Source organism: Rhea americana, unplaced genomic scaffold (genome assembly GCF_003343005.1).
Source record: "Rhea americana isolate MKP2758 unplaced genomic scaffold, rheAme1 scaffold_315, whole genome shotgun sequence".
Classification (NCBI taxonomy): Eukaryota; Metazoa; Chordata; class Aves; order Rheiformes; family Rheidae; genus Rhea; species Rhea americana.
Window position 1 is genome coordinate 246,773 of NW_028186441.1, and position 26,802 is coordinate 273,574.

At 48.6% G+C, this 26,802-nt stretch overlaps 2 protein-coding genes across 3 annotated transcripts; one reads left to right on the forward strand and one right to left on the reverse strand.

Annotated features, from left to right (window-relative positions):
- The first annotated feature begins 140 nt into the window (after positions 1–140).
- Positions 141–16,579, forward strand: HPS4 (HPS4 biogenesis of lysosomal organelles complex 3 subunit 2). 2 transcript variants are annotated; one of them, XM_085310292.1, is made up of 13 exons: positions 141–394; positions 1,377–1,467; positions 2,022–2,165; positions 3,183–3,290; positions 3,768–3,884; positions 4,014–4,108; positions 6,207–6,279; positions 6,994–7,027; positions 7,651–7,747; positions 8,202–9,120; positions 12,579–12,708; positions 13,650–13,758; positions 15,241–16,579. In XM_085310292.1, the coding sequence occupies exons 1-13, from the start codon at positions 354–356 to the stop codon at positions 15,410–15,412; spliced, it is 2,130 nt and encodes a 709-aa protein (XP_085166418.1). In that variant the 5' UTR covers positions 141–353; the 3' UTR covers positions 15,413–16,579. The 2 variants fall into 2 exon arrangements, with proteins under 2 accessions (XP_085166418.1, XP_085166419.1); XM_085310293.1 differs by lacking the exon at positions 141–394 and adding an exon at positions 494–942.
- A 2,267-nt stretch (positions 16,580–18,846) lies between these two features.
- On the reverse strand, positions 18,847–26,399 carry ASPHD2 (aspartate beta-hydroxylase domain containing 2). Its single transcript, XM_085310294.1, has 3 exons — positions 25,298–26,399; positions 22,408–22,521; positions 18,847–20,708 (listed from the first exon to the last, which is right to left on the reverse strand). The coding sequence occupies exons 1-3, from the start codon at positions 26,181–26,183 to the stop codon at positions 20,599–20,601; spliced, it is 1,110 nt and encodes a 369-aa protein (XP_085166420.1). The 5' UTR covers positions 26,184–26,399; the 3' UTR covers positions 18,847–20,598.
- Between the last annotated feature and the right edge of the window lie 403 nt (positions 26,400–26,802).

Genomic DNA, 26,802 nt, shown 5'->3' on the forward strand with positions numbered 1-26,802 from the left:
GCGGCGCCCGGCGCCGAGGCGGCGTGTCCCCGCACGGCCTCCGTTGAGCTCGGCGCGGTCACGTGGCCCTGAACCCAGCGCGCCGCCGCGGCTGCGTGTCCCCGCACGGCCGCCGTAGTGACAGGTCGGTCACGTGCCTCCGAAGGGAGCGCGTTGTTCCCGGCCGGCCGCGGTAGAGCGAGGGCGGTCACGTGCTGCTGCGGCGGGAGCGGCCGAGCCGGGCCGAGCCAGGCCGGGCCAGGCCGAGCCGGGCCGAGCCGAGCCGGGCCGGGGGCGGCGGGGCCGCTTCCCCTCCCCGCGCCGCTGGGCGTCCCGTGGGAGGCCGAGCCGAGCGCGCGGCCCCGAGTCCGTCGATGGGCAGCCCCGCCGCGCCCGGGCCCGGCCCCGCGCCGTGGTGAGCTCCGCGCTGGGGCTGGGGCTGGGGCTGGGGCGGCCGCCGGGGCCGCCTGCAGCGCCGCGCCCCTCCCCTCGCTCCCCCCGCGGCGGGTCTGCGGGCGGCCGCAGCGCCTGGCTCGGTGGAGCTGTTACGCTAGAGTGTTACTGTCCCATAAACACTCATCTCCGTCTGGCAGAGCAGTATTTATTTTCCCTACCTACAGATGGAGAACTGAGGCAGCGTGAGGAAGGAGCCGTGTGCTTTCCCCGGAGTCTGGCAAACCGGGAAGGGAATTCAGACCTCCTGGAAGCTAAAGCAGCATCTTAATAACTTTCTCTTTAGTGACTCATTCGAGAAGTGAGGAGGCATAGTCTAAGCCCAAATTTAGTCTTTTTTCTTGGCTGGGGAATAACTTGTGTTCTTTAGCTTCACCTTTTGAATTGTGTGTGTTTTTTTTTTCCTAGACTTCTATTTTTGCAGGAAGGCTCTTGTATGCAAAGYTTTTGAATGTAACTAGCTACTTACTAGTAGGAGTGAAAAAGGAATTATTGAGTACACCCTTGAAGGTATGAGCTGAATACTATTATGAAACAGGCTGCCTTCAGACAGGAGCTCCCATTTTGCACTTTTTGTGGCCTATCAGACATGGTTAAMATTTAAATAAAAAGCAGCAGGTTTTGGGAACTCTTTGGACTACRCATGATTAACACCTAATTATTCCGTGCTCTCGAGATAGGAGAATATTTTACAAATCCATATATTCTTCCTCTTTTCTTAGTTGTGGGTTTATAGGGTCTGTTTTAAACCCACAAAAGTGGCCGCGTTTTTTAGCATGGGGCCCTTTTGAAACCTCTTTCATGTCTAAAGTCAGAGGATATGGTTATGTAGGAACAATGTCTCTGATTTATATTTTTGTATTGTTTTACCTGAAATAATAAGAGGTAGAAGTGTAATAGCTTTCAGATACGCGATTATTTCTGCCAATGTTTTGCTTTTGTAGGTGGAATTACTTTTTCCTTTATGATGGTTCAAAGGTTAAGGAAGAGGGAGATCCTACAAGTGCTGGCATTTGTTATTTTTATCCTTCTCAGGTAACGTCTGCTTTTCTTTTGCTGCCTGTAAAGCAGTGCCTGTGTTGCCTGTATGTATTGATATTTCTGTTTAAGGAATAGTGGTAATTCCAGATTGTGCTTTGGATAAATTTGCATTCAGTATTTATAAAAGCTTTAAGAAAACCATGCAACTAGAGAGAACTAGGTRGAATGATGCTCCACCACACAGGGTGCACTGAGTCCTCTGTTTTCTGATGCTGGACACGGTTGTGTTGCACTTTCTCTTGTTAATGCTCTGCTCCCTCAGTTGTGAATTCCTGTCAGTGGAATCATCTAGCAGTGTCCAGTTCTGTTTCATGTTGTGAACAAGTACACTGTAGGGATGACAGAGTGCTTCTAGATGAGCTCTAGGCCCTTGTGCAGCCTGGAAAAAGCAGTCTAGTTATTTTTTCCACACAAATTTTCTGGTGCTGCTGCATTTGGTTTATAATTGAAATGAATTCATAATCCATTTTTAACTGAATGCAGTGGTGATTTTTTTTTCAAGTCTTTTCAAAAGAAAATAAGTAGTTTTCCCCTGCCTTCTTCAACAGACTCTTCCTGACCAGCAGGAACTGCTGTGYGGACAGATTGCAGGAGTGGTACATTGTATGACTGAAATTTCTGGAGTTCCTCCCAGTCTTATTCGKCTGAGAAAGCTTAAGTTTGCAGTTGTAGTGGATGGAGACTATCTGTGGGTGAGTTTAAGAGGTCTMGGGGCAATCAAAGAGCTAAAACAATGAGAAAGTATCAACTATACTATCAAACTAAGAGGGCTTTTTTTTTCAGGGTATGGGCCTGCACACAGATAGACCTGGGGAGAGCTAGGGTGTGAACTTGCAATGCACAACTTTTCATTGCAAGGTAACTTAAATTTTGTTTACCACAGTGTWCAAGCATGTGTAGTGGCAATTACTTCAGCTGTTCTGTGGAAAAAAAAGCTTGGCGTTCCTCATTTGTGAGTCCACACCAAACATGTTTTCTTAAGATATGCCTGGCAATGGCTATAAACAGTTGAGAGCTACATAACTCATGTCTCTGTGGGCTACTGGCGATGGCTGGAAACAGAAGTCTGTGTACTAAAGTTTAAAATAAGGACTCRAGCTCCAATTCGGTAGCCTGATTGCTCTTCCCCACTAACCCTCAGTATTCTCTGCTGCAGACCTTTATTAGTATTAGCAGACACTTAGTATAYTAAGACCAATATGCACAGTCTTGATAAAAATGCCCCAAACCAACCCCTGGAAACTAGACTAAGAACAGTCAGACCTATTTCATAGGCGGTGCTGTTTGGACTCATTTAGCTCTCAGAAACAGAAGGCTCTTGCACTTCTGTTTCTTCCTTGGCAGCTCAAAAGCTAAATGAAGCATCTTGATCTCTGTAAATAACAGATGAATTTGAATACTTACTTTCAGGAAAATGTTCTTAACTACTAGAGCACTGAGCTATGTCTCTAACATCTGTGATGGGAAGGGAGTGTATTTAAAACTCTGGATTTCCAATATCATTTATTTCTCCTATTTGTGCCAAAGCTCTTCTGTGGRTATTTTTGAATTTGCTTTTTTGTCAGATTGTGAATGTGTGGGACGTTTGCCTACCATAGAACTGTTTGTATATCTTAAATACTCAATTTGAGAGCAGTAAGAGTTGTTCTCACCGCTGTCCCTGGGTAGTGTCAGTAAACGTTCTTCATTCATGGCTTTCTGTATTAAAGGTTCTGGGCTGTTCTGTTGAACTTCCTGATGTCAGCTGTAGACGATTTCTGGAGCAGCTGATCAGCCTCTTCAGGTTTTACAATGGACCTGTGCACCATGCTTACACGGTAATTAAAGATCAAGAATTGTGACGTTTCTGGCTAAGAAGAGTTCTTGGACGCTGCCCATACTGGCCAAGCTCAGTCCAGGCACAGACATGCTGGCTTGTTCCCTTGCACTGTCTTCCTATTGCAAGACAGATACACAGATCTGTCTGTGTAGACAGAGCAAGCTTGTGTATCAAAGAACTGGGAGCAGGCCCGTCCTYCTGTTTCACTGAGGCAGCATGGTCATTTTTTATCTGCCTCCTGTGCTGCTGTTCTCAGTCTCAAGTGATGAAGTTTCCTGGTCCATCCTTCAGGTGACATATCCCATAACAGACATGTTTCCCAGATGTTCAGTCTAAAGCTCTTCTGTGTCTACTTTCTCCTTATCCTCATAAGAGTTGCCACTTACAATTACTGTCCCAGATTAATTGCATCTAATCATCTTGAATGCATTGGGGCCGGTGGAGTCACAGCCATATGGATTTTCCTTGTCCACAGGCACTTTCTCAGGAGGAACTGAGCAAGCAGTGGGACAAGTATATTGAACATATCCAAAAAAACACTGGTGACCTCCACAAGATTTTTAATTCTCTTTGGAATCTGGACAAAACCAAGGTAAAAGTCTGTCCTCTGTTGCACCTAGCTCTAGGCCTGCCTTAGTGCTAGTGTTTTTGTTTTTTATTTGCTGCTTTGAGCACTTTCCAGGATTTTCTGGCTTAGCTTCTTCTGTTTCTCCCCATCCAGGTGGATCCCTTGCTTTTACTGAAAGCAGCTCTCATCTTACAAACTTGCCAGCGGTCTCCCCACATCTTGGCAGGCTGCATTCTCTACAAAGGCTTGTAAGTAACAGGACATTACCCAAAGGGTTAACCTGCGTGTTGATGCTACCCCCTCTTAGGGCCATGATCCCAGAGTGCATCCAGAGAACAGAGCAAGGGCATTTGCTGTACATGCAAGGCTGCTGTTCGTAACTGACAGGAACATTAATGCTTCAGACAGTGTAAACCCTGTCTGCTGGTGTATTTCAAAGGTGGTAAATTGTTAACTCTGTTTATCAGCAGGAGAAACCGAAGCATGAAGAAAGTTAAGATTTAGGTTTTAGTAGGTATGCTACTGTCTTTGGTATTCAATGGGACATGAAGACTTAACTTCTTAGCCCTTTTAGGTGAAAGTCACCAAGAAAAGTAAATTTAATGTCTGCATGAGCACATTATTCATGCACAAACTTTACTTTTCTTGAAAGGTTGAAAGGTACTTAACAGAAAGATTGGCTTCTGAACTTCTGATGTGCCAGTGTTGAAGTCAGTAGTAACATAGCTGAGAAAAGATTCCAGTGACCTGGTTCTGGCATATTCTAGTATTTTAGACACCTTTCACATTTTACCTTAGGTTCCCCAGAGTAGGGATCATTCCTGGATTGTGACCTGGAAAATAYAAGCATACTGGTGTTGGCAAGTGTTTTTGCCCTTTTTAGGGGATGGCGTGTCTCTAAGGTGCAGAGCTTTCCAAATGCTGGGATCTACAAAATGCTGCTGTAAAAGCCCTGTACAGATGTACAGATCAGGATAAGATGTGTAAACATTACTCTTCTTAGTTTTTTTTTTTTTTTTTGCTGTCTTCCAAATTCAGTGCATGGGGGTATATGTATGTATATATTTTTGACTGACTTGCTGGCCAGGACCACTATCAATGCTAGCAGAAATGATGTAGAAGAAGGAACCAGAATTTCCCACAAGAAATGCTGACTTTGTTCAACACAAAGAGAGATCATAGACAGCTGAGGATGCTGCACATACGGCATTGAACCACAGCAAAGAGAGCCTCAAAGGTGTCTTTGAAAGGCAAGAGATGGGAGATTTTGAGAATTTCTTGGCAGTAGCATTCAAGCACCTTTTTCCTTTTGTTACTGTTAAAAGGTTACATAGACTGTGCTGCAAAACCCTTCATGAGCACTGGAGAGATGCCACGATGTATGCATATTTCCASATCTGACGGAAATAGGCCAGGCATTTTTGAGGGAATGATCTTAAGCTTGCAAGCAGGACCCAGAGCACAAGTCGCTAGCATTTGTAACCCTGGCTGCTTGTTGCAATGGAAATGAATATCTGACTGGAGAATTGATTCTTGTCATGTGCCAGTGCTCATCACCAATATATGTCTTATTGTATTGCTGTTYTGCCTAGTAAAGATTTTTTCATGAAATATCATTAGACTTCACTGAGCTCTGAACCTTACTAAAACACTGCAAAGAGCTTTGTATTGGAGTTGAACTTTTCCTTCTTTAAAGTCTTTCAGAAAGTCTACAGAATGTGGATCTCAACAGGATGTAAATGGAAAGATCAAGAACTCATTTGCAAGTCTGTACAAAGAGCTTATCTTGCAGTACAGCAAGTGCTGCTCTTCCTAAACCTTCTCCACTGCTCACAGCTCTGCAGGGAGTGGCAGAAAGCCTGTTGCTGTATGGATTGATATATCTTAGGTCATGGTTCCTTGACTCAGCAAAACGAGATTTGTTGCCCAAAATTAAATACCACCAGGCAGTTCTGCCTTTCCCAAGTTTGGATTGGAACTGACCTAAAAAAAACCAAACAAACCAACAGACAAAAAAAAATACAGAAATCTTAAAGGTCATCCAGCACATGTTCTTGTTGTGTGGAGATGTGTTAGTTACACCCCACATCTGARCTTGGCCCTTCAACCCTTGCAGTGTTTAACCCACCCCAGAGAGATGTATTTGATAGAACCTCAGGGACTCCCCCAGAGATTACCTGGCTCTGAAATGGCAACACAACTGGTTTTGCTCAGAGTGCTTCTAGCTGTCTGATTTGAGCACTAGTGTTCACTATGCCTCTCCTGATGCTCTGAGTGATGCTAGTCTACAGCTGAACTTGAGAAAATGACACTCTGCTCATGAATGACTTTATTTTGTTCTTTTAGGATTGTGAGCACCCAGCTGCCACCTTCTCTTACTGCCAAAGTTCTCCTCCAGGGCAATGAATCTTCAGGGCAGGTATGCTGCAAAAYAAATTCACTACATGTAGATACACAGTGTGCAGGCACAGTCTGGGAGCAATTCATGCATACATCTTACATGTGCAGTTACTGGGAAGAACAAATACTGATACTGATACTCAATCTCAGCTCATAAAAGCTTTTAGTAAGATTTCAAGACTTCTGTACTAGGAATTCGCTTTTTTCTAGTTCTTCAGCTGTTGAATTCAGGAATTCTTCTCTGTGTGATGTTTGATTAGCCTTTTACTCAGATTTGGGTATTTAGTACTAAATATTCATAAAGAATATCTAAAAAGTGACAAATGGATCAGTTTTCGTTTCCGTTAAAAATTAAGCATTTACATGATTTGAGATCTACAAAAAATCTGTCAAGATCTAGACATGAGTAAAGCCTCTGCCTTGACTATGGTTGAGAGAATGGACAAAGCTTCTGTGCCATGAGTAAGTAGTAATGGTAGACTGTGCTATTTCTCCTTGATCTGAGCTGTATTGAGTTCTTGGGAAGTCCCCTTGAATCTGAAGGCTGCATAAGGAACAAATCATTACACAGCACAGTAAACTGATCACAGCATTTGCTCTTTGGTCTGGTGTTCTCTGGTAGTCACAGGGAGAACTCCTGTTGTTCTCTGCATAGGCTGGAGGAGGTATCGCGATTGCACTGGGGGCAAGTGTTGAGTCATGCTGCAAAGCTGATTCTTGGCTTTTCTTTCAGAGTGAGCCTGGAGATGAGGAGCAGCGGGAGCCTGGTGAGCATCCAGCTGCAGAGTACTGATTGCCAAGTGCAAGTGTATGGGCAACCCTCTGGGGCTGAATTCTCTCTGCAGTGAGAGCATGAGTTGTTTTTGGGGGGGATTCATGTTGAAGTTCTTGCTGAATGCGAAAATATATTGCTGAGGGTATTGGGGCTTCTGGCTGGAGTGCCAGACAGTGTTGTGTAGCCAGACCTAGTTCCTTCAGCTAAGCAAAGGAAGTTGCTCTTTTGGGCTTAATCGTGAGTTCTGCAGATTACTAGCAAACCTATTTTAACTCCAGTTCCCCAGTTGCTACTTGACCACTGATGGCACCATGAGGGTAGAATGACTGGTGCTTTCAGTCCAAATCTTCCCCTACCATTTTTTAGCATCAGTTTATAGATATGCTGCCAGGATAGTCAGGAAAAAAACTAAGGAAAAGTTTAACTGTGTCAGGTGTTAAGTGGATGGGAAAATGCTACCTAGTCAGATTTTGCCAGTTCCCAGGATGACCCAGGATACAAGATGAGAGCATGCCTTTTCTTCCTGCTGAAGCCTTTGTGCTGATGGAGATTGGCTTCTGTTCGTTATGCTGGGACATGTTAATTTAATTCCTCCAACCTCCATTGCTCTTGCAGATTCTCCATTGCCACAGGGAGTTCGTATCATCCCAGTTTTCCTAACAGAAGATGAGGTCTCAGTGCTCCGAGACTTTCCAGTGGAGTGGATGAGTAGGTAGGGAATTAATTTGAGGCATGAAGCGGTTTTTGCCGCAAGTGACCTAAAATGTGGCAGCGTGTCCTCACTAGCCATTGTTAATTGTTTGCTCTGACACTTAYTCAAACTCTATCACCTGGCTGTTAAAGCTGTGTGAGGCCTTTCAGGCTGGACAAAATTTGTGATATCTACTGTTGTGAAGCAACCTAAAGCAAAATTGTTTCTCAAGACCAACTAGGATGTTCCATTGTTTCTCAGTTCATCGTGCTCTGTTTAAAACCCTTGCTCCTCTAAGGGAGCAACATTCCCAGGATCTGCAATGTATGAGGCCTATGCTTTTTGCCTGCATCAGAGCTTAACCTATTCTTTGGTGAGGTAAATGTGCTTTCTAGCAGAGAATAGGTTGGTAGTGTTATTAGTAACCCCAAACAGGTGCTAATCAGTAGATTAATCAATTTTTCTCTCCTTCTAGGTCATCCATGTCCCCAGCAAGTCCAAGAGGAGAAAAGGACACTCTCTGCCTTCAAGTGGTTTCAGAATCAACAGAGGTTCCTGAAAACCAAGACCTGAACAGTACCTCTGTACACGAGTCCCTTGAGCAGGCTTCAAGCACAGCTGCACCAGAAGATGCTCTACAGACAGGCAGCCTTGCAAACACAGGTCCTTTGAAGGGCTTCCCTGAACCCGAAGCCAGTGCAAAGAATTCTCCAGCTGCAGAACTGGACAGCCCAGAGAGCAAAAGCCCAGAGCTAAGTGTCTCATCAGAGACACATCTGGAAGAGCTGCCAAGCACTTCCRAACTCCATACTGCTGATTATGCTCAGACTACAGGTCCATCTCTGGAAGGCTTTTTCTTCCCAAACCCTTATGTCCAGGAGCAGGAGCGTCAGAGCATGGGGAAATCTGTTGTGGACTTTGCTGTTAAGCAGCACAGTTTCCAAAGGTGTCCTGTGGCCAATGGCAGTACATCTGTTTGCTCTCCTGTTCAAGAACTAAGCAAAAGGAAGGCAAGTGAACAAGACAAGCAAGGGACTGTCAGGCGGAACAGTATCCTTGGAAAAAGCAGTGGTGTAACTGGTAGTGATGTCTGGGGTTTGGATCGTCTGACCACTGCTGTACAGCCAGAGCACAAAAGCAGGAGTTTGCTGCCTGCCACAGACGTCCAGGAGAGTCTGCCCGCTGACCCAGCAGAGAACACAGGCTGTCCCAGCGGTGGGGAGAGTGGCTCACCTTTTCAGGTGGACAGCCTGGGGGCTCAGGGTGGTGTCGATTCAGGCAAACAGTGCAAACCAGTTAAAATGAGCTTGTATGTTCACTGCATTAAGGGACTAGTGCTCTCCCTGCTGGCTGAGGATCACGTCAAAGATGACCAGAGCGCCATTGCAGATGTGGTAAGCAGGAAGACCTTCCAAATCTGCAGATATTTTCTCTGCTGCTTGTCTTGTGGTGGTGGTATGGAACAGGGGTTAAAACTGAAAAGTGAGCATTGAATCTGTTCCCATCTCTTTCCTTGCCCGCTTTGTGGTGTGAAAGGCAAGGCCATTTGGTTTGGGAGTGTCCACTGCAACCAAAGACATACTGGAGGTTTTTAGCAAACACAAGGCAGCAAGCCTGAGAGGCGAGAGCATTATTATAAATAACTCCCACAGCCTTTTATTGTCCGTTAGTGCTAGTACAACACTCTTGAGCAGAATGTGTTGATACGACCCTGAGACAGCCCCACAGGCAGCCAAAAGATTGTGTTGTATTGGGGATTTGTAGGGAAACCCTGTAAGTTTTATAGTGGCATTCAGAAAACAAGGTTTGCTCTGTGTTGTTTAACCTCCCCTTTGTATGTCACAGCTTCTCACTCTGGAAGCATCCGTGAGAAGTGTGTCTGGCAGCAAGTTGCAGAAGTGTTTCCTTTCTAAATGAATGTCTGGCTGTCTGAATCCTTAGCCTGCTGCTCCTTGGTGGTACTCTCTTCAGGGAAACCTGTGTTAGGAGCAAAGGGTGCCAGTTGGGTACTTCATACAGGTGATGCACCGGGACAACCCAAAATGACTCTGCTGCTGGTTTGTTTCTTATGCAGGCTTCCCTGCCAAACGGTGAGATGTGGTTAATGAACCGTTCACAAGTGTGGGGGAAGGACATACCAGCTCCCAGCATTTCCCTGTGAAGTATTAGTCTGCAGAGCTGACGCCTGGCCTCTGCCTCTCCCTCAACCAGGGAGCTGAGTCAAAGCTGCAGAGGCCTGTTTGATATGCCAGTTGCCATAGGAACAACCTCATTTCTTTAACTGTCAGACTGGAAGTGGAGGAAAGCTCAGACTAATGCTACCTCCCAACATTAGTAAAGCCTCAAGGTTACTCTTTTTTGTTCTGAGCTGCACAGGACTCAGAGCGGGTGCTGGTGACCCCCTGTAAACAGGGGGATGCCACCTCAGTGCCGCACGTGAGGACTGCTGCAAAATCAGCAGAGGCCAGCCAGAAAGTGCAGCTTTAGTCTTCTGTGCCAGAGGTGGCTCTGTCTCCTTTTCTGCCCATTTTAAATAGACTGGCACATGCTGGCTCCCAGTCTTTAACTCTTCTCTGCTGAGGGAGGGAAGGGGGGGGGTGCATGTATGTGGGAAATGACATTCTTGAGAACTTTGCTGGTCATTTTTATTTTACATATACCCTCAACTTCTCTGGGTTTTTTTGATTGTGCCTCCACAACCAAAGGTAGTTAGTGGTAGGCTAGTACTGCAGCTGTGTTTCCCAACAACCTACATGGATGCAAAGCCTGCTGGAGATGCCAGGCCCTCCCCTGCCTGTCAGTAATCTTGTGTCTGGAAACCAGTGTGTGCTTTGCCTCATGAGTTATATCTGATTTGCCATTGAGAAGGAACATCTGAAGGATACAGCTAGTGTGTGGAATGCCCGTTTTTATTTCATGTTATCTCTTCGCTGGTTACAGGCACACATTGCACATCCCCTCCCATCAAAAAYCTAAGCAAAGCCACCTCTAGGCAGGATGGGCCCATTCTGGCTGAGTGTGTCATTCAAATCGTTAAGCCTTAAGATCCACTACATAACACTGGTACACTGTACTTCTTTTGGTAGAGCAAAAATACAGTCAATTTTCCTATATATATTGCCCTAGTTTTCACAAAATCCTGTTCCATTCAGGCTTAAGTTTTTCCAAATGTACTGTCTTCCATTATACATAATTTTGCTTTTGATCTCATTTTAGCAAAATTTTACTYTTACACAGCTTTAATTTTGACCTTGACTGCATTCCTTTGATCCTGTTCTTCCCCTAGGTGCAGGTATTTGTTCTTTCCTAGCAGAAATGTGCTGTATATTCCGCCATTCCAGGAGGGAGAAGTGTTTCATTCTAGAAGGCAGAGCTGGTAACTTCCAGGTGCTGCTACTAGCGTCACGGTGGATTTGAGGCATAGCCTCAACTTGTCTGTTCTTTTGTTTATCTCTAGATTAAAAATGACCCTTAGCTCTCAGGGATGTCAAAGCTCAGTTATAATTAATGTTTGTTGAATGCTTTAAGGCCCCTGAATGACACCAAAGAAGGGTAAAATATGCTACTTGTGCAGCTAAGAACAGCAGGAAGTACAGATCATCCCACTGGGAAAGCAGCTTCTAATACAGACTCTCACTACAGAGCAGAAATGCTTTCAGACTCAGTTTGTGCATGTCTTCAGGTCTTATACCTTCATTACATTGCACAGAAAAGAAAATCTGTTCTGTGACCAGCAGGGTCAAGGGTAGGGTAGGCAATGCCAGTGTGTTGAATGAAGGCTTGATCCTCTCTGTGGCTGAGGAAAGAACATGGACAGGCTTGGGGATTACAGAATTAATCTTCTAGCACTTGACAGGAGGCAGGTTGCAGCTTGCAAGCTGGAATTCTCATCCCTGCTCTGGCCAGGTGGTCCATCCCCTCTGCACATTCCTTTTTAGYAGTAAAGGGGTATGGTTTCCTGTTGTGGCTCAGGGCAGCAATCCTACCTGTTGAAAGCTGTATGAAACAGTATATTCTTTAGTATCAGCAGAATAGTCTGTGCACAGTTTTAGAAACTCACTTGGAGATGCAGTAGGCTTTAACAAGGCCAGGATGGCTGTATTGCTAAAAGTCTAGTCAATAAAGTAGTTCGGCTTTTACATTATTGCRTTGTTTTGGTAATACGTTGTTTAGGCCTCCATCTGGTCCCTGCTGGACCTRTCATTAGTGCACAGATGACACCGTTCCACTTGTCCTGTGATGATGTCCCAGTGCTTGGGCTGCAGACTGGAGCTAGCTGGAAATTCAGAAAGGAGGCAGAAAGCACATTTTTCTTTCTTAGGTGCTGGAAGCCAAAAGGAGATCTACTCTTGTATTGAGAGGGTGCTACATGAAACACTGCAGGCTGTTAAATCCAGTCCAAGTCTATAAAACTTCACCCTATGTTGTACTGTCTTTCTCGTATAATAGCAACTGGTTTCTGCTAAGTCAGAAAACAAAAGAATATTCCATGCTACCACTGAAAGTCATGGAGAGCAGGATGTGAAAATGAGCCCTAGAGAGTAATATTTGGTGGTGAATTAATGGAGTCTTGGATTCCCCTCTAATTAATGGCATCACATGGTTTAATGGCTTATTTTCAGGCTTTATCACCTTTTCTGAATCCCTGTCATACTGACTTGTGTGCTTTCCTCTTTGCCCAAGTTACCCAGCAGTTCCTGGGTGGAACTCTGGGCAGCAGCAGCTGAGTGTGAAAAGGTCTAGCCCTGCTGTCAGTCACGAGAGCTCTTTCCGATACCTCCCTAAAAGTGTCTGCTATGTACAGCATGAGTGTCTGCTGTAACACTTGCCTTTTTTTTTGCCCTGTCTCCAGTACCATAGCAGTCTGGCTTCTCTAAATGGCCTTGAGGTTCATCTGAGGGAGACTTTGCCCAAAGACTCTTCTTCCACCAAGACAACCTACAGTTTCACTCACTATGACAGCATTCAGAATGTACTCACAGGTAAGTCTTCCAGAAGAGCAGTCAGTTTTCAGAATTTGATAGGAGAACAGGGTTTATTGCTACCTTTTCTCATGTTTCACACAATTTCTCCAAAACATTGCTTGCTAAGTTAGTATAACTTATCCTTACGAAGTGGCCTGGATACAAGACCCCGTTGAGAAAGATTTGTCCTGTGCGAGTTTGTAATCTGCTCAAGGCTGGTTGATCACAGCTGTGATTTGGATCAGAGCCAGAGGCTGTTGGGAGATGGAGGCTGGGCYGCTGCCACTGGCCCTTCATTAGGAAACATGTTGCTTGGGGTTCTGCTAGCTGCTTCATCCAAGGACAGGACAACAGGACTTGAAATCCACTTCAGCCCTGGCCTCCCTTCTCCCCACACTTCATTCTTCCCTAATGGTAATGCCTTTTGTCCCTCAATGCAACGAAGTATTTGCCAGTCATTTCTGGCTACAGGAAGCAGGAACYGGGAGCAGATTGTAGCCAGCAATTTGGAGAATGCTATCTTAGATTGATGGGTAGACCATAAACATGCAGAAAGCCGCATACACATGTTGCTCCAGTTCATTCTAATGCTTCCCTTTTTCTGGCAGCCTCACACGCAGTATCCTGGCACTCTCCAGCTTAGAAGAATCGCTTTAGGGAAAGAGAGAGAACCCTCAGTGATTCTCGGTAACCCATGTCTTAGGCCTTCCTTGTCACCCCTCTGATCTATGTGCACATGGGGAAAAGTACACCAAGCTTTTTGTTTGTGCATGGCTGAGCAAAATCTGAGCCATTGACAAATTTCATTGACATCACACTGGGACTTAAGGTATCACCTCATCTCTGTTCTCCCACAGTTCCTGAATGTCTGCAGTCCAGAACCCTTTGCTCATCAATAAATGGAAGCAGACTGCTTTACAGTGAGCTTTTAACTCATCCCCTTTATTCCCGTTGTGCAGCTAACCTGCCTCATACACCTGGCCCTATGGATCGGCACTTCCTGAGAGCTGCTACGCTGATCCACTCTGACTTCAGTCACTTTCCAGATGTTTCAGAAATGATAATTAGGTAAGATCTGTTTATAACTTCCCCTCTCTTCCAGGCACAATAGTGTTGTATAGCACACAGAATAGGCAGGATGAGGCAACCCCTTTTCTAAGTCTTGATGAGATTTAGCGTGTGCTGTAATCACATCACTGTCTCTTTCCAAAGGCCAGCCATATCACCTTTTTCCCTGAACTTTGCTCTTTAGATGTAGRCTGCTTGATATACTTCCTTTAGGTTGATATGGATGTTGCAAAGCTASAATGACACCCACACAAATGAGTTGAAGGCACAGCTGAGTTGTGCMGAGGGTTTGGATTAAGATATAATGTTAGAATGTTGCCAGTTCCTGGCACCATAAGGTTCTAAGATGCAGTTTTAAATATAGCTGTTCCTAATAAATTTGTGTCTCGGCTGGGAGCCAAAGGCGCCTAGAATTGGCAACCTAGATTTTGTTTTCTTGCACGGCTTGTTGGGTTGGAAACACACTGTAATGTGCGTGGCAAACTCAATTGTATTGCGCCAAGCAAGATGGTCTTATCACAGTCAGAGCCTTTCCACACAGCAGCAGCTGAAGTTGATCTTGTGCTATAGCACCCACCCTGTTTCTGTAACTGATCTCCACCAAGATGGTTATGTTGTGTGTGCTCAGAGATTCTGCTTGCCTGGTCATGCTTGTTTGCCCACTGTGTGATGAGATAAAGGTGATTCTGGAAATTAATCCATTTTACTTCTCTGACTCTACTTGCCAAGGGAATGTGAATCATACGCTTTAATGCTGGAGAACTCCATGTTTAGCATTAGATTGACTGGCTCTTTAAATTCAGTGCTGGGTAAGCTGGCATACTCTGTATTGCCCCCAAAAAAGCAGTGTCACGTGGGAATCAGACTGAGTAGCAAGATGACTAAAACTGCTTTATTTTATGAAGAGTTGTCACAGAGGGTTGTCAGCAAACATACCAGTTGCTGCTTTCCTCTGTCAAAGAGAAATACATGGTCCTTTGCTTTGTTCCCTCCCAGTCCTCTCAGAGGTAAATAGTGAGTGGTGGTTTTTAATCAGTGACTTCAGGCATCTTGGTTACAATATCTCAGTAGTGTCTTAGATTCATTACACATGAGACTAAATAACTTCATATGGTTTTTGCTGCAAGGGTGCTGTGCAGGGAATTGCTTATGGACAGCAGCAGAGAGTATACCTCCTCTGGGAAAAGAGGGATGTTACACATGATGAATATTTGCATATCTTGAGGTACTGGACTGCTCTGCCAGGCTTTCTGGCAATACATTACATAGTTTTGCTGCCCATTTTAACTCTATGTATCTTTCTTCTACTGAAACAGTCTTAAAAGTCCCCCTAGCTAGTTCAGATACCAGTGCCACAAAGATCCCAATGCCCAGCCCCTGGGCTGGTAGTCAGTATGTCCTGTAAGTAGAAGTGGATCTTGCACAAAGGAAGTTCTTGCTGTTCTTGCTGAAAGACTATTGCTCTCTTTCCTGCTCTGCTAGGAATGCCTCCACTGCCATATACGCCTGCCGGAATCCTGTCCAGGAGACCTAYTTCCAGCAGCTGGGCACTCCACTCCGCAACTCGGGTGTTCCCAACCCTCACGACAGCGCGTTCAGCTTACCAAGCAAGGCCAAGCAAAAGCTGCTGAAGCATGGAGTGAACCTGCTTTGAACTGATGCACTGAGGCAACCTGCCTCAGCATGCGCTAAAAGTCAGTTCATCTCCAGTAAGCAAAATCTYAAACCCATTTATTCTGGTGGAGGCTTTAGGCTCTGTGCTAAGTCTATGGGGTCTCCATTCTGCCTTGCCTTGGTGAAGGAGCACTCTTACTGCCCTGTGCCTGCAGCACGTTTTGTGCTAACGCAGAGTATTGTGGATGTGACCACTTACCAAAGACTGAGGATAGAAAATTGCTATGTTGGGATGCTTAGTTTACATTCACTATAGAACTATTCATACTACTCTACCCTCGTAGGCAGAGCCTCCTGCCTTGACCTAAAGTAAAACTGTTTTCTTGCTCTAAGCTACACAGGATGCCGGGTCACTGTGCAGTAGTTGCTTTCAGAGATGTCAGTCAGACATCTGCCTGGAGTTCTGTGCCTACACTTGCCCTGGTCAGACTTGAGCTTTATTTATACCTCTTAATCTGCAGAAATGATCCCCTGCCACAATGTAATTCCTTACCTTGAATTAACGGAGCCTGCATGTTCTCAGACTAACTGGAATAGAATAAGTGCTGCAGAACTAATAATCCTCCTATAGTAGTTATCAATAGGTTTTTATACTGTAGCTGAACCTGGAATATCCTTGTCCTCCTTTGCCTATTCAGAGATTGTGCAGTACGCTGTTGTTTTCCAGACTCCCCACCAAATGCAGAAAGGTGCTGTAACCTGCTAGCCTCCCGTAGGGGCCTTGATGGTGTTGCCTGTGAAACTGAATGCACTACAATCCTGCCTGCTCCTAGGCCTTCTGCTTCCTCCCCTCCCTTCTCTGCAAGTACAGTTGTTGGAGTACCTTGTTTCACCTCCTTGCTCTCTTAATGCTTGATTTGTCTACACTCTGTTGACAGAAGAGGCAACTGGGAGCTCCTTAAGCGAATGGGATGAAAGAGACTTTATAGCTCCTTTGTGGCTGTTGTCATTTTGTGTAAACAGACTGTATGTCCCCTTTCTGCAGCTTGGGGTGGGGATTGGCATTGAGGGCTGCTTAGACCTGAGAGATGGACACTTGCCATCTGACAGGGCTGTATGCTGCAGAGAGTGTTACTGGTGCATATACACACATCACTGTAACTGAAAATAAAGTAGAGTCCCCAAGACTCATTTGTCCAAGGCCAAAGTCCCACTTACTGCTTGGTCTTCTTGTTTRTGATCCTGTTGTGGGGGTTTGGGGTTGGGCAACACACATACTGCTTGTTAGCTCCTCTCTGAGAGTGAGTGCCTGTACTGGTGAGTTTGAACAGGCACTGCCTGTTGATTAGACCATGCTGGCAAAGTAGCTGTTTGTCAGGATCTCTTGGGAACACAAAAGGTTGTATGAAGAAGAGAGCTAAAGGTAGATGTGTTACTGGCTTTGCTGTGAATTTGTGAGCAGGGCACCCCAGGAGTTGGACATGGCAAAGTTACCRTCCTTGCAGCTTCTTGTTCTACTCTCGTGGCTGCTGATTCCCTCTGCAGGTCTTAGCCAGGGAATTCCATGGACTCCAGGGGGGAGTTCAGCTGCTTGCTCATAGGGAAGCTGGTTATGGGTTACCTTTTGTCTTCCAGCTCTGTCAGCTGAGAAGATGTTTCAGCAGGCAGTAGAACTGTATGGCTCCAGGTGCTGCTCTGCTGCCTGCTGATGCTGTCCTCATGAAATGGGGACAGTGAGAGTGGAACTGCTCTGTGGGGAAATGCCATCTGTTGCCTGTTGGCTAACAGCAGCATAGATGTGATACTTCATTGAAAAGCCTGAGCTACAACCATCCAGGAGACTTCCTGACTTAGTGATGATTGATGCAAAAGAGGACACAGAGATAAGGTGCTGCTTCCCCAGGTTACGAACAAACTGCATGTTGTTTCACTTCTGGAGTGCAAAGTAGAGAAGCAYCATGTAGGTGAGGGAGGAGATGGAAGAAGGCAGGAAAAAAGATGGTTGCATGCTCTAGTCCTTTTGCAGTGCTCAGGGCTCCTCTGACATACTGGGCCAAGAGGCTCCCACCTGTGATCAGTTAGGTGCTACTCTGCCTCCTGACACCAGGCAGGCATTAATCATGGCTTGCTCAGCATCCCAGATCCAGAGGCTCTCTGCAATGCTTAAGAGGCAAGAAAGTGTCCCATCTGCCAGAAGGAATGCTAGGCAGCTCCAGACTGCTCTGCTTTCCTGAGGGAGATCCTGCTGTCCCCTAGCTGGGTGTTTTGGGAAGTGGTTGTGAGCTCTATGAGGAAAAACCAAAAAGTTGAAAAAAAAGCCTGAGAGAGACAGGAGGGAGTTTTGGCACAGCAGCAAAGCACAAAATAGATACTTTTGCTGCTGTCTTCAGAAGTCCTCTGCTACAATCTGCTATGCCTTCTGTGAAGAGTGGAACTGCTGTGATGGCTTCATTTTATTTTACTTCTTGTGCTACATCTGGCCACCAAGACCAGTTTCAGTCCTTTGAGTATTGAGAAGAACATTGTTTCRTGGTAGCACAAGTACTCCAGGTGCTTGACTTTAATGACTATTATTTTGTAGAAAGGATATTTAAAAACTGGTYGTGTTCATATATAACAAGATGAAGAGCAGCTGCTGCTCTGGCTGTGTCCTGACTGACCATGCAAGGAGAAAGCTGCTAATGAGGGCCAGGGGSCTCATGCTGAGCAATTTTTTACATAACCAAACAGGCCCCGTGCTTTGGGTGATGTCAGGCATTGGTTTTGGGCAGTTCGACAGCAGCACAGCATCCTCTGTTCTAGAGCTCCCCCGATCAAGGTGYCTGCTGCCTTTGATGTGTCAACGCAGGAACCTGGAGGCATTTTCCAAACCATTTTTTTTGAAGACTCTCCTGCAAGCTGGTGGCCCTTCTGCTGAGCCTGGATAATGTGCTAAATTAGTGTGGCAAGCAGGTCTATGGCTCTGTTTCTTTTGCTGACTAGTGTGTCAGGGTTATCGATGATAACGTTGGACACAGACAATGTTGCTGTAATCTACAGCTTGTGGCAAGCTGGTTGGCTTTGCAGTGAAGTGTATGGCCCAACGGGATGTGATAAATACAGGGAGATTCAAAGCAAATATTCTTTGTGCTCCTTAACAGCATGGCTGCTAATGGACTGCTGGTGAGATCCTGGACAGAGGCTAAAACTGGTCAGGACAGAAATGGGCTTGGGCAGAAATGGACAGAAGCACCATGGGGCCAGATATTTTAAAGCAATTTCCTTGCTTATTCTATCACTTGCAGACTCAGCCCAGGTGTGCCCCTTCTTCCACCCCCACGTTCTGTCTTTGCTACACTTTTCTCCTTACCAGCAAACTAGGAAGTTGTGCAGAGGCCTCAGCAGGTTGAGGTCRGCTTAGGTAGGATGGACCCAAATCTTCAGTATTTTGCTTTATCCTGGAATAGTTACACATGCAGGCAGAGCCCATTCTGTTTTCAGCACAACTGTTTATTGATTATCTTTGCTTATCCACTGTATGAATGTTACCAAACTGTAAGACAGTTAACAAGCCAGCCTGCTTCCTCAGATTCTGTTCCAAGTAGTCAATGTGTGTAGAAATCATGCATTTCAGATATTTTGTAACAAGACAGGTGTAAAAAATATTTCAGACGTATTTGAAATCTCTGCCTTATCTTGCAATCTAATAACTGAAAAATCTGTATAGAAATCTTACTGGAACTGCGCTAGATTACCTCCCTGGCACAGTGCTGGGAAGTGAATGATCCCAAGACCCTTGACGAGGCAGCTGTCTCTTGCAGTTTTCTAGCCTATCGCAGCTGCTTTCCAGCTAGAGGAGCAAGTATGGCAATGAACATCCATGACATGCTGTGCTTTAAGTGTAGCATGTTATAAACTAGTTAGTAGCTCTGTACCCAAAACCCCCCAGACAAACCTTGAATGCTGGGGACAGACTTTGAGAAAAGCTTGGTGGTTGCTAGGTGGGCAGGACTCTTAGAGGTAGGTGGAGGACTGTTTCTCTTGTGCTGCAGAATTAAATGCCCCCTACCTTTGAAAACCCACCCTTGGCTGTCAGGTATTTTGGAGCTGCCTCTCTCTGTATGCTCAYTCTTGCTGTAGGAGAAGGAGAAGATCAAGAAGTTAAAGGAAGGCAGTCAGATTTCCTTCTATGTCCTTTGTCTAAAAAAAAAAGTACTCCGCATTTCCAAACAAGCTTTCCTGCCTCTGCAGGAGCTTCCCAGCCTTGAGTTGTGAAAATTGAAGGTTGCAGATAAAGCAAGGAGATTTAGGCAAAYTGATAAAGCCTTTGGTCAGATTACAGAGCAGGGCTTGCTGTGTAGCTGTCCCCTCGATAGGGTGTATGTCACGTGCTCTCCTGGGCTTGCTGCCTTTCTGTGGCTCTGGYACTTCCAGCTGCATGGAAAGCATGGGAAACGACATTTTGGTGTTTTCTGCATCCAGTATGACAAAATGATTTCTCCAGGCAAAAGTGACAGAGGCTGACATGTGCTGGGGCCTTCTCGACAGCCCTGTGACACTACTCACATGCTAGAGATAAAGCAAGAGCCTCTGGCCCTGRGTGCAAGAGCATTCTGTTGGCAGAGCACTGCCCTAATTTTGCCTCGGTTTGCCCCCAGCCTGAACAACCCCTGCCTTGAACGTGCTTTATGCACAGAGCGGCAGCGAGCTTGCTGCAGCCTCAGCAGCCCCGTCTGGCTGTCTGCAGGGTGACTGCAAACCCGGACGCAGGCAGGCCAATGCAGCGCTTTGCTGTTTGGCTGGTTTGCTGTGTGTGTGTGTGTGTGTGTGTGTGTGTGTTGGTGTGTTGTTCTTTTGATGACCACAAGAAATTCTACATTATTACATTCAAACATACACCCTTGGTTTTGTTAGTCTAATTCTGTACACTGCAAAACACAGTAGCAACATAACACGTACTAGAGTAGTACTGCATCTAACCACAGAGAGAAAATAATGCACTGTCATGTTGGAAAAGAATCCCTGAAGCAAATGATGGAAAGAAAGAGATGGGGAGTTAATACAAGTTGGAAATTTCCATTTACAAGAACCCAAAGGAAGGAGGAACTCAACACTGAATGTGCTGCGAGAAAGCTTTCCGCGAGGCAGGCTTCCGAGTGTGGAGCTGGACCTGCGGCAGGAGCTCAGTCAGCAAGGCCCGCCAGGCCATTCGACTGCCCTCGAACCCACRACATCAAGGCAGTATGCTCATCGTCCTGGAGCAAAGATAAAATCTAGGGCTTGGCGCTCAGCAGCTGCAACATTGGGGTGCCACAGATCCACCATGAAGACCACGCGGGGGCCCTCCTCCGGGGCACCTGGATGGGATGCAAGAGCTTGGTGAGATGTCAGCTTGCAGCAATGAAGCATCTAGGATTTTCTCCTGTTCCGCTCGCATCAGAGACCTGCGCTCACTCTGAGCCTGTGCAGGGGATGGCCTCTGCACCACACCTGAGGAAGCCAGGAGCAACGGGGAGCTGAGGCATTYGGTGAGGATGCTGCAACACCCCCAGGGCAGGTACGTGTGCCAGAGCTGAAGGAGCTCAGGGCAGTCGTGTGTGACATAGAGCCGCTCTGTTTGTGCATGCCAGACAACGAAGGTCCCTTCTCTGGAAGCTCAAATCCTGACGTGTCTGCCCAGTGCAACCCCAGTAAACAGCCCCCCCCCCCCCCCCCCCCCCCCCCCCCCAACTGCTGCTTTTTTGCAGCAAGTCACGAAGGTTTCCCACCTCAGGGCAGCAGGCATGATGACRCTGGTCTTGCTGTTTAAAGGCAGCTTTTATTCCTGCTCTGTTTCAGAGCAATGCACTGACTCTGCTGTGCTATTCTGGCCTTCCCTRTCCCCACAGCTCTGAAATAAACTGAGTTTCCCAAATCCATAGCAGAGTCTATGTGGGAGCAGCAGCTTTTGTTCTCCCACTCTCTTCACACGTTCCCCTGCGTAAAACACCTCTGCTTGATGCTTTTATGCCATCAGCAGCTAATGCTGGTTAATCCAGGAGAGCTGAAACAGTACAGCCTCTAGCTGTGAGGGAGAGAGGCAACAAAACAGGCCAGTGTTCTTGCTTCTTCCCACCTGCAATGCTGTGTTTATCCAAGRAAGCATGAATTCCATCTACCTGAGGTTGCTGCCATCAAAGGTTTAGGATGATCTAAGCTCTAGGAAGCTGGAAGGAGCCTCATGGAAAAAGCCAGACCAGTTGCAATCTAACCCARAGGGTGGGAGAGGTGTCAGATGAGTCCAAAGCTACAGACAAATGAGGTGCATAAGGGACTGCCTGTCCTGAGCAAGTACTTGGGGCATGACAGGTGATGCAGAGTCTGCCTTTGCTGGGTCTGGATTCTGGGATCCTGTGAAGCTTTTCTCCCTCCTTTGGAGAAAAGAGCCTCTCTGGCACTTCACAGGCTGGTCTGTTGCAATGCAGCAGGGCCAGGCTGCAGCCAGTACTGCTGTGGTGTGCAATAGCGTGAGGATGCTGTGGCTGTCAGCAGTAGTAACTGAGCAGCCTTGCAAAGCTGTGGAGGAAGAGGGAGGCTTTTTTTGTGCTTGCTGTCATGGCATGGAGAGGGCCATGAGGCACCCATGCTGGACCGGCAAATGTTTGTGACTACTGCAAGGCTGAAATCCAATTGTAGACTTAGAAGAGAATTGAGCCTTAGGGCAGGCTGAGGAGGGGACTCCGGGAGGTCGACTGGGCAAAGGGAACTGGGCAAGCTCTGCTACCCTGAAGCAGCAAGAAGCACTAGTAATGTGTGGGTCTTTGCAGTGCCAGGAACGGGGATACTGCCTTCCCTGTACTTTGGACCCTGGTGCAAGCCAAGGGCATCAGCAGTCTAACTTGCAAGGGATCCAAATGTCTCCAGGACCTGCAGACATCTTGGCAGGAAAAGGGGCTGTGCACAGCGTGTGCTGCTTCCCTGCTCTCCCCAGGCCCTGCAGGAGCTGGCRTTGTATGAGATGAAGCTGCGAGGACCTGCAAGCTGAGAGCCAGGATCTGCCATGCACTCTGTACTTACCTTCATGAAACGCAGTGTGCAGGAAAGAGTCATCAAAGAGCAGGCACCGGCCCTCAGCCCAGCACTGAGGTTCGCCTCCCACCACAAGCTCGCAGTTGCTGGGAGTCTTCAGGCCTTCAGGTACAAAGAGAGAGAGRACAGAGGTGAGTCAGGCAGTGCTGTGCTCCCAGAGCTGACCAGGGCTTGCAGACCAGGAGCCTGTGGCCAACCCTTCAGTGAGCAGAGCCTTCCCCAGCCCTCCTGCGCTCTGGCACCTGAGCCGGCTCCAAGCCCTGCATCCCTGCTGAGTTTAGCAGCTGATAGCTGGCCCTGTGGCAGTACAGGGCAGGAGGCAGCATGGGCAGCTGCTCAGCCAGCTCACACGATCAAGCTTTTGTCAAGAGACCTGTGCTTTGCAGTGCCACGTCCTGAAATGCGAACACGAGTGCCACACAAGCTCCACGCTGCTGCCACCAAAGAGCAAAGTGGAGACGAGAAGGGCTGCTTCCTTCTAGAGAGCAGGAACAGCAGATGCTGAACCAAACTCASTTCATGGCAAAGTCTAGGGTTCAAAAAAATACAAAGCTGCCACTGCATTTGCAAGCCAAACTCCAAAGCCTGAGCCTTTCCCAGCTGAGTTGATGCATTTCAGCACTAGCCTGCCCCTGCACTCCTCCTGTCCTGCCTGGCTGTAGCCTGGCCGCTGCTGGGCAGCCCTGTGCTGTAGCTGTGGGTATCCCAATGCGCTGAGCATCATYGGCATGCTATTCTGTACCCGGAACGGCTGCCAAGTCCCTGGAGCCTGTGAAGCATGGGGCGCATGTAGGAGGTTAGTTTCCTGATGCATTTTTCTGGCTTCAGGGCCAGAAGCAGAGAGAGCCTGCACTCTTATCTCTCTCCAGCACTGCTGCAATTATACTGCCCACTGCAAGGCTAAATCAGCAGAAAAATGCACTGGGACTTGAGCAATGGGCTCAATTCCTGCTCTGCCACAAACTCCCCATTTGACTTTGCATCATTCATATCGTCTGCCTTGGGACTTGGTCACCCACCGGAGAYGCTGCAACAGCTGTTGCCCTACCGTGCAGCTGCAAGGCCAGGAATTCATGAGCATTCCAGAAGCCTCATAAGTGGAGAAGCTCTGTGAAGGCCCCATGAAGAAAGACAACCCCAGAAAAAAAAATGGATCTTTTCCTAAAATATTAGTACAAATCAGGCCAGTGCGGCAAGGGCCAATCCTACCACCCTGCGCATCGGGAATGTCACCCATGCAGAGCTGAGGACTGCTGGAGCTGATGCAGAGCCTGCCTACCCTGTGGATGCTGATATGGCTCAGAAAGGGGTCAAGGCTCATGTGACATGCTGGAAACGTGAGCAGGAATGGATTTCAAGTGCCAAAGCCAAAACTGAGTACAGCAGGGGCTCCCAGCTGCCCAGGACAGCTGGGAGRGTTAAAGGCTGGTCTGGTTTTCAAATGCATGCTTCAAAGTCTAGAAAAAACAAAGTGATTTCCCTGCACAGCGGCCTCAACTGGAGGCACTCCAGCTGGAAGGAGCAAGTTGAGCAGTCAGGGAAGCCTTRGGAGGAGGCGGCTCGCAGTGCACAGCACATCCTTCCAGAGCAGCACTCCCCGGGGATGCATGTCTGTCTCTCAGAAGGGAAGAGTGGAACTGGTGGCTGAGTTCAGCAAAGCCAGCAAAGCACCCAGGGCAGYTGTGCTAAGGCTGGTGGCAGCGGGCTTGGGAAAAGTCTGGAGAGGGATTTGGCTGYGCTGATGGCAGGTGCCCAGAACAAAGTCCGCTCTAGCTTCTCAGAGTGAGCTGGCCCCAGGGGGCTGGTTGTCTCGTACATGCAGCTGTGTTTGGACATAGGAGAGCTGGGACATCAGCACCAAAGTGGGGATGCTGCTGAGCCCATGAGCAGCCCTTTGGCATGCCTTGGGCAAAGTACTGTGTCTTGGCAGCACTGCCAATGGCCCCAGAGCAGATGGAGGGCCACCGGAGTAAACAGGAGAGGACAAGGGGATGACCCGTACTGCAAGCGTCCCCGGGGCGCGCGTGTTCCTGGAGGAGGAGCATCCTCTCAGCTGTGYGCTGCTGGGGCAGGAGGTCTTCGTCTGAAGAAGGCTGAAGCCTGCCTCACCTGCTCTGCGTGCCAGGAACYGTTCTGCCCTTGGCCACGTGAGTGAACCTCCCCGGAACCGCTCAGCACAGACCCTGCTGGCCTAACAGAGGCCTGGGGGGCCCCGGGGTCCCTGGAGGTGGGCTGCCCTCCCGGCACTAGGACGGGTAGTTCCCATATCACCAACTGCTCTGCAGGACGGGAGCGCTTGTTAGATTAGTTCTGAAGCCCAGTTCTCACTGATAATTAAATGGCAAGTCGCAGCCCGAGTGTGTTTACCCAAGCGGAGTTGGCTGAACAATTGCTCCGTGTTTGCCAGCAGGGCCCGTGCGGTTCCTCCCCCCGCGCTAGCGGCGTTATTCCAGCGCTGCAGAATCCCGGCCATCTGTGCCGCGTGGGCACTTCCATCCCGGGCGCTCCCGCGGGGCGGAGGAGCCGCGCGGYGCCCGCCAGCCCATCGTGGCAAGCGCTCAGCTCGCCGCGGGTGAGCACCAGGTCCGCCGGAGGGGATATCCCGGGAGTGAGCCGCGTGGGCCTCTCTTTACCGAGTGATTCGCACAAAAGCAGCACCTCGCCGCCTCAGGGGCAGCGCCGCTCTTTGCTCACATCTTTCCGTGGCGGTCTTGTGCGCTGCGGCAATACCTGTGTCGCTAACGGCGCACCTCAAAACCCAGGTGAGGGGGAGCGGCTGGATGGGCAGTGCTGGGGGGCAGCTCCRGTGCTGCAGCAGCGTCCCGGGAGGACTCCCAGGAAGAAACAACCCCGCAGCTCTCGGCTGCCGGGCGCTTACCTAGGTGGCAGCGGATGCGGATGTTGGTGGGTCCGTAGTGCTCCGCAATGACGGTGCCGGGGCTCAGCATGGAGATGCAAGCGTTCCCAAAGACATTGTTGCCAATGCAGGTACGAAGGCTCCCGAGCAAACGGTACGTCCGTGGGCATTTCCTGCAGTTCCTGGGCACGCACATGCCCTGGTTCACCAGGTAAAAGGTAAACCACTCCCCGCTGGGCGTGCTGTTCATTTTCCATCCTTGCGGGAGGCTGCAGTTTGAGAAAGCCTTGTAGAGGGTCTCAAACTCGCACAGGATGGTCTGGAAGTTGCGCTCCAGTAACTCCACATCATGTTTTTGAGCGTCCCGGGAGAAATAGGGCATGGTTGGTAAGTCCGGTAAGAAGAAGACTTCTGGCTTCTGGATGGACGGCCGGCTGTTCAGGTAGCGGCCCTGCTCTCGGATGCCCTTGTGGATCCTGCCCATGCCGGACCAGGAGTAGCGCTTGGCGTACTCCTGCAGGTTGTGGTAGAGTTTCTGGTTAAGGCCGTCGCTGTGCGTGCAGCGCACGCACTCGGGCGAGTGGCAGTACACGTACCCGTTCTGCAAGCCGTTGGCGTCGGCGCCCTGCATCAGGGCGTTCACAGTGACATAGGCGCGGGGCTGCTCCCGCCCCACGTGGTAGCAGTACCAGACAAACAGGACCAGGAGGCAGGCGACGGCGGCGAGGGCGCTGGTGTCGCAGTCCCGGAAAGACTGGATGCCCGTGGCGATAAAATCCCGGAGTCCGTCCAGGGACCAGCTCCAGTCTGCCAGCCACTCCAAAGACATGTTTGTGCAGCGGTGGTGGGGTGCGTGCAGGAGGGCCCGGCGATCAGTCCTCGTGGCTCCCAGGGGCACCCACACCATGCAGGTTGGTCGGGGTGCGGAGGGAAAGCTCTGCCATGGGGCAGTGGAGCCGCGGCTGTCCCCTGCGCGCCGCAGAGCACCGCATCAGGGAGCAGTGAGCCGGCAGGGTCCCACCTACGTGCTCAGGGGCCCGGGGGGCGCAGCGCTGCGGCGTCAGCGGCGGCGTGCCTGCGGCAGGGTCCCCGCRGATGCTCCGGGCTTGCTCATCCTGAAACGCTCTGGGGAAACAAATCCATAGGCGTTAGGGAGGCAGATTTCCCTGCCGGGTGCTGCGGGAGCTGGGTGCACGCGGGGATGGGGTGAGCGGTCCCCTCCCAGGGCAGGGGCAAGGAGCCCTGCTGCCCCCCAGCCTGCCCAGCACCCCAACACCGTCCCACGGTGAGCATAGCATCCAGCCCCCAGCACAGCGTCTTCCCCAAATCCCCAAATATCCGTAAGTACAGGAAGGAAGCGGGGAGAGCCAGGCCTCCCCSTGCTCTCGCTGCCCTGGGGCCACCGTCTCCGCTCTCCCGCCGTCCCCTCCTCTCTTCCACCACTATCACGCCTGAAATCTGGCCGATAAGTCAGCTGGAAGCAAAGCTCCCAATAGTCTCTTAACAGCCCTATCTCACAGCACATC

Bases quoted from the DNA above. Each gene is read 5' to 3' on its own strand.
- ASPHD2 (XM_085310294.1), bottom strand. From the start codon at position 26,183: ATGGTGTGGGTGCCCCTGGGAGCCACGAGGACTGATCGCCGGGCCCTC. The intron at 22,522-25,297 runs GTAAGCGCCCGG...TTGTACCTGAAG, and splicing joins CCGCATCCGCTGCCACCTAG to GCCTGAAGACTCCCAGCAAC. The intron at 20,709-22,407 runs GTAAGTACAGAG...CATCCCATCCAG, and splicing joins GCACACTGCGTTTCATGAAG to GTGCCCCGGAGGAGGGCCCC.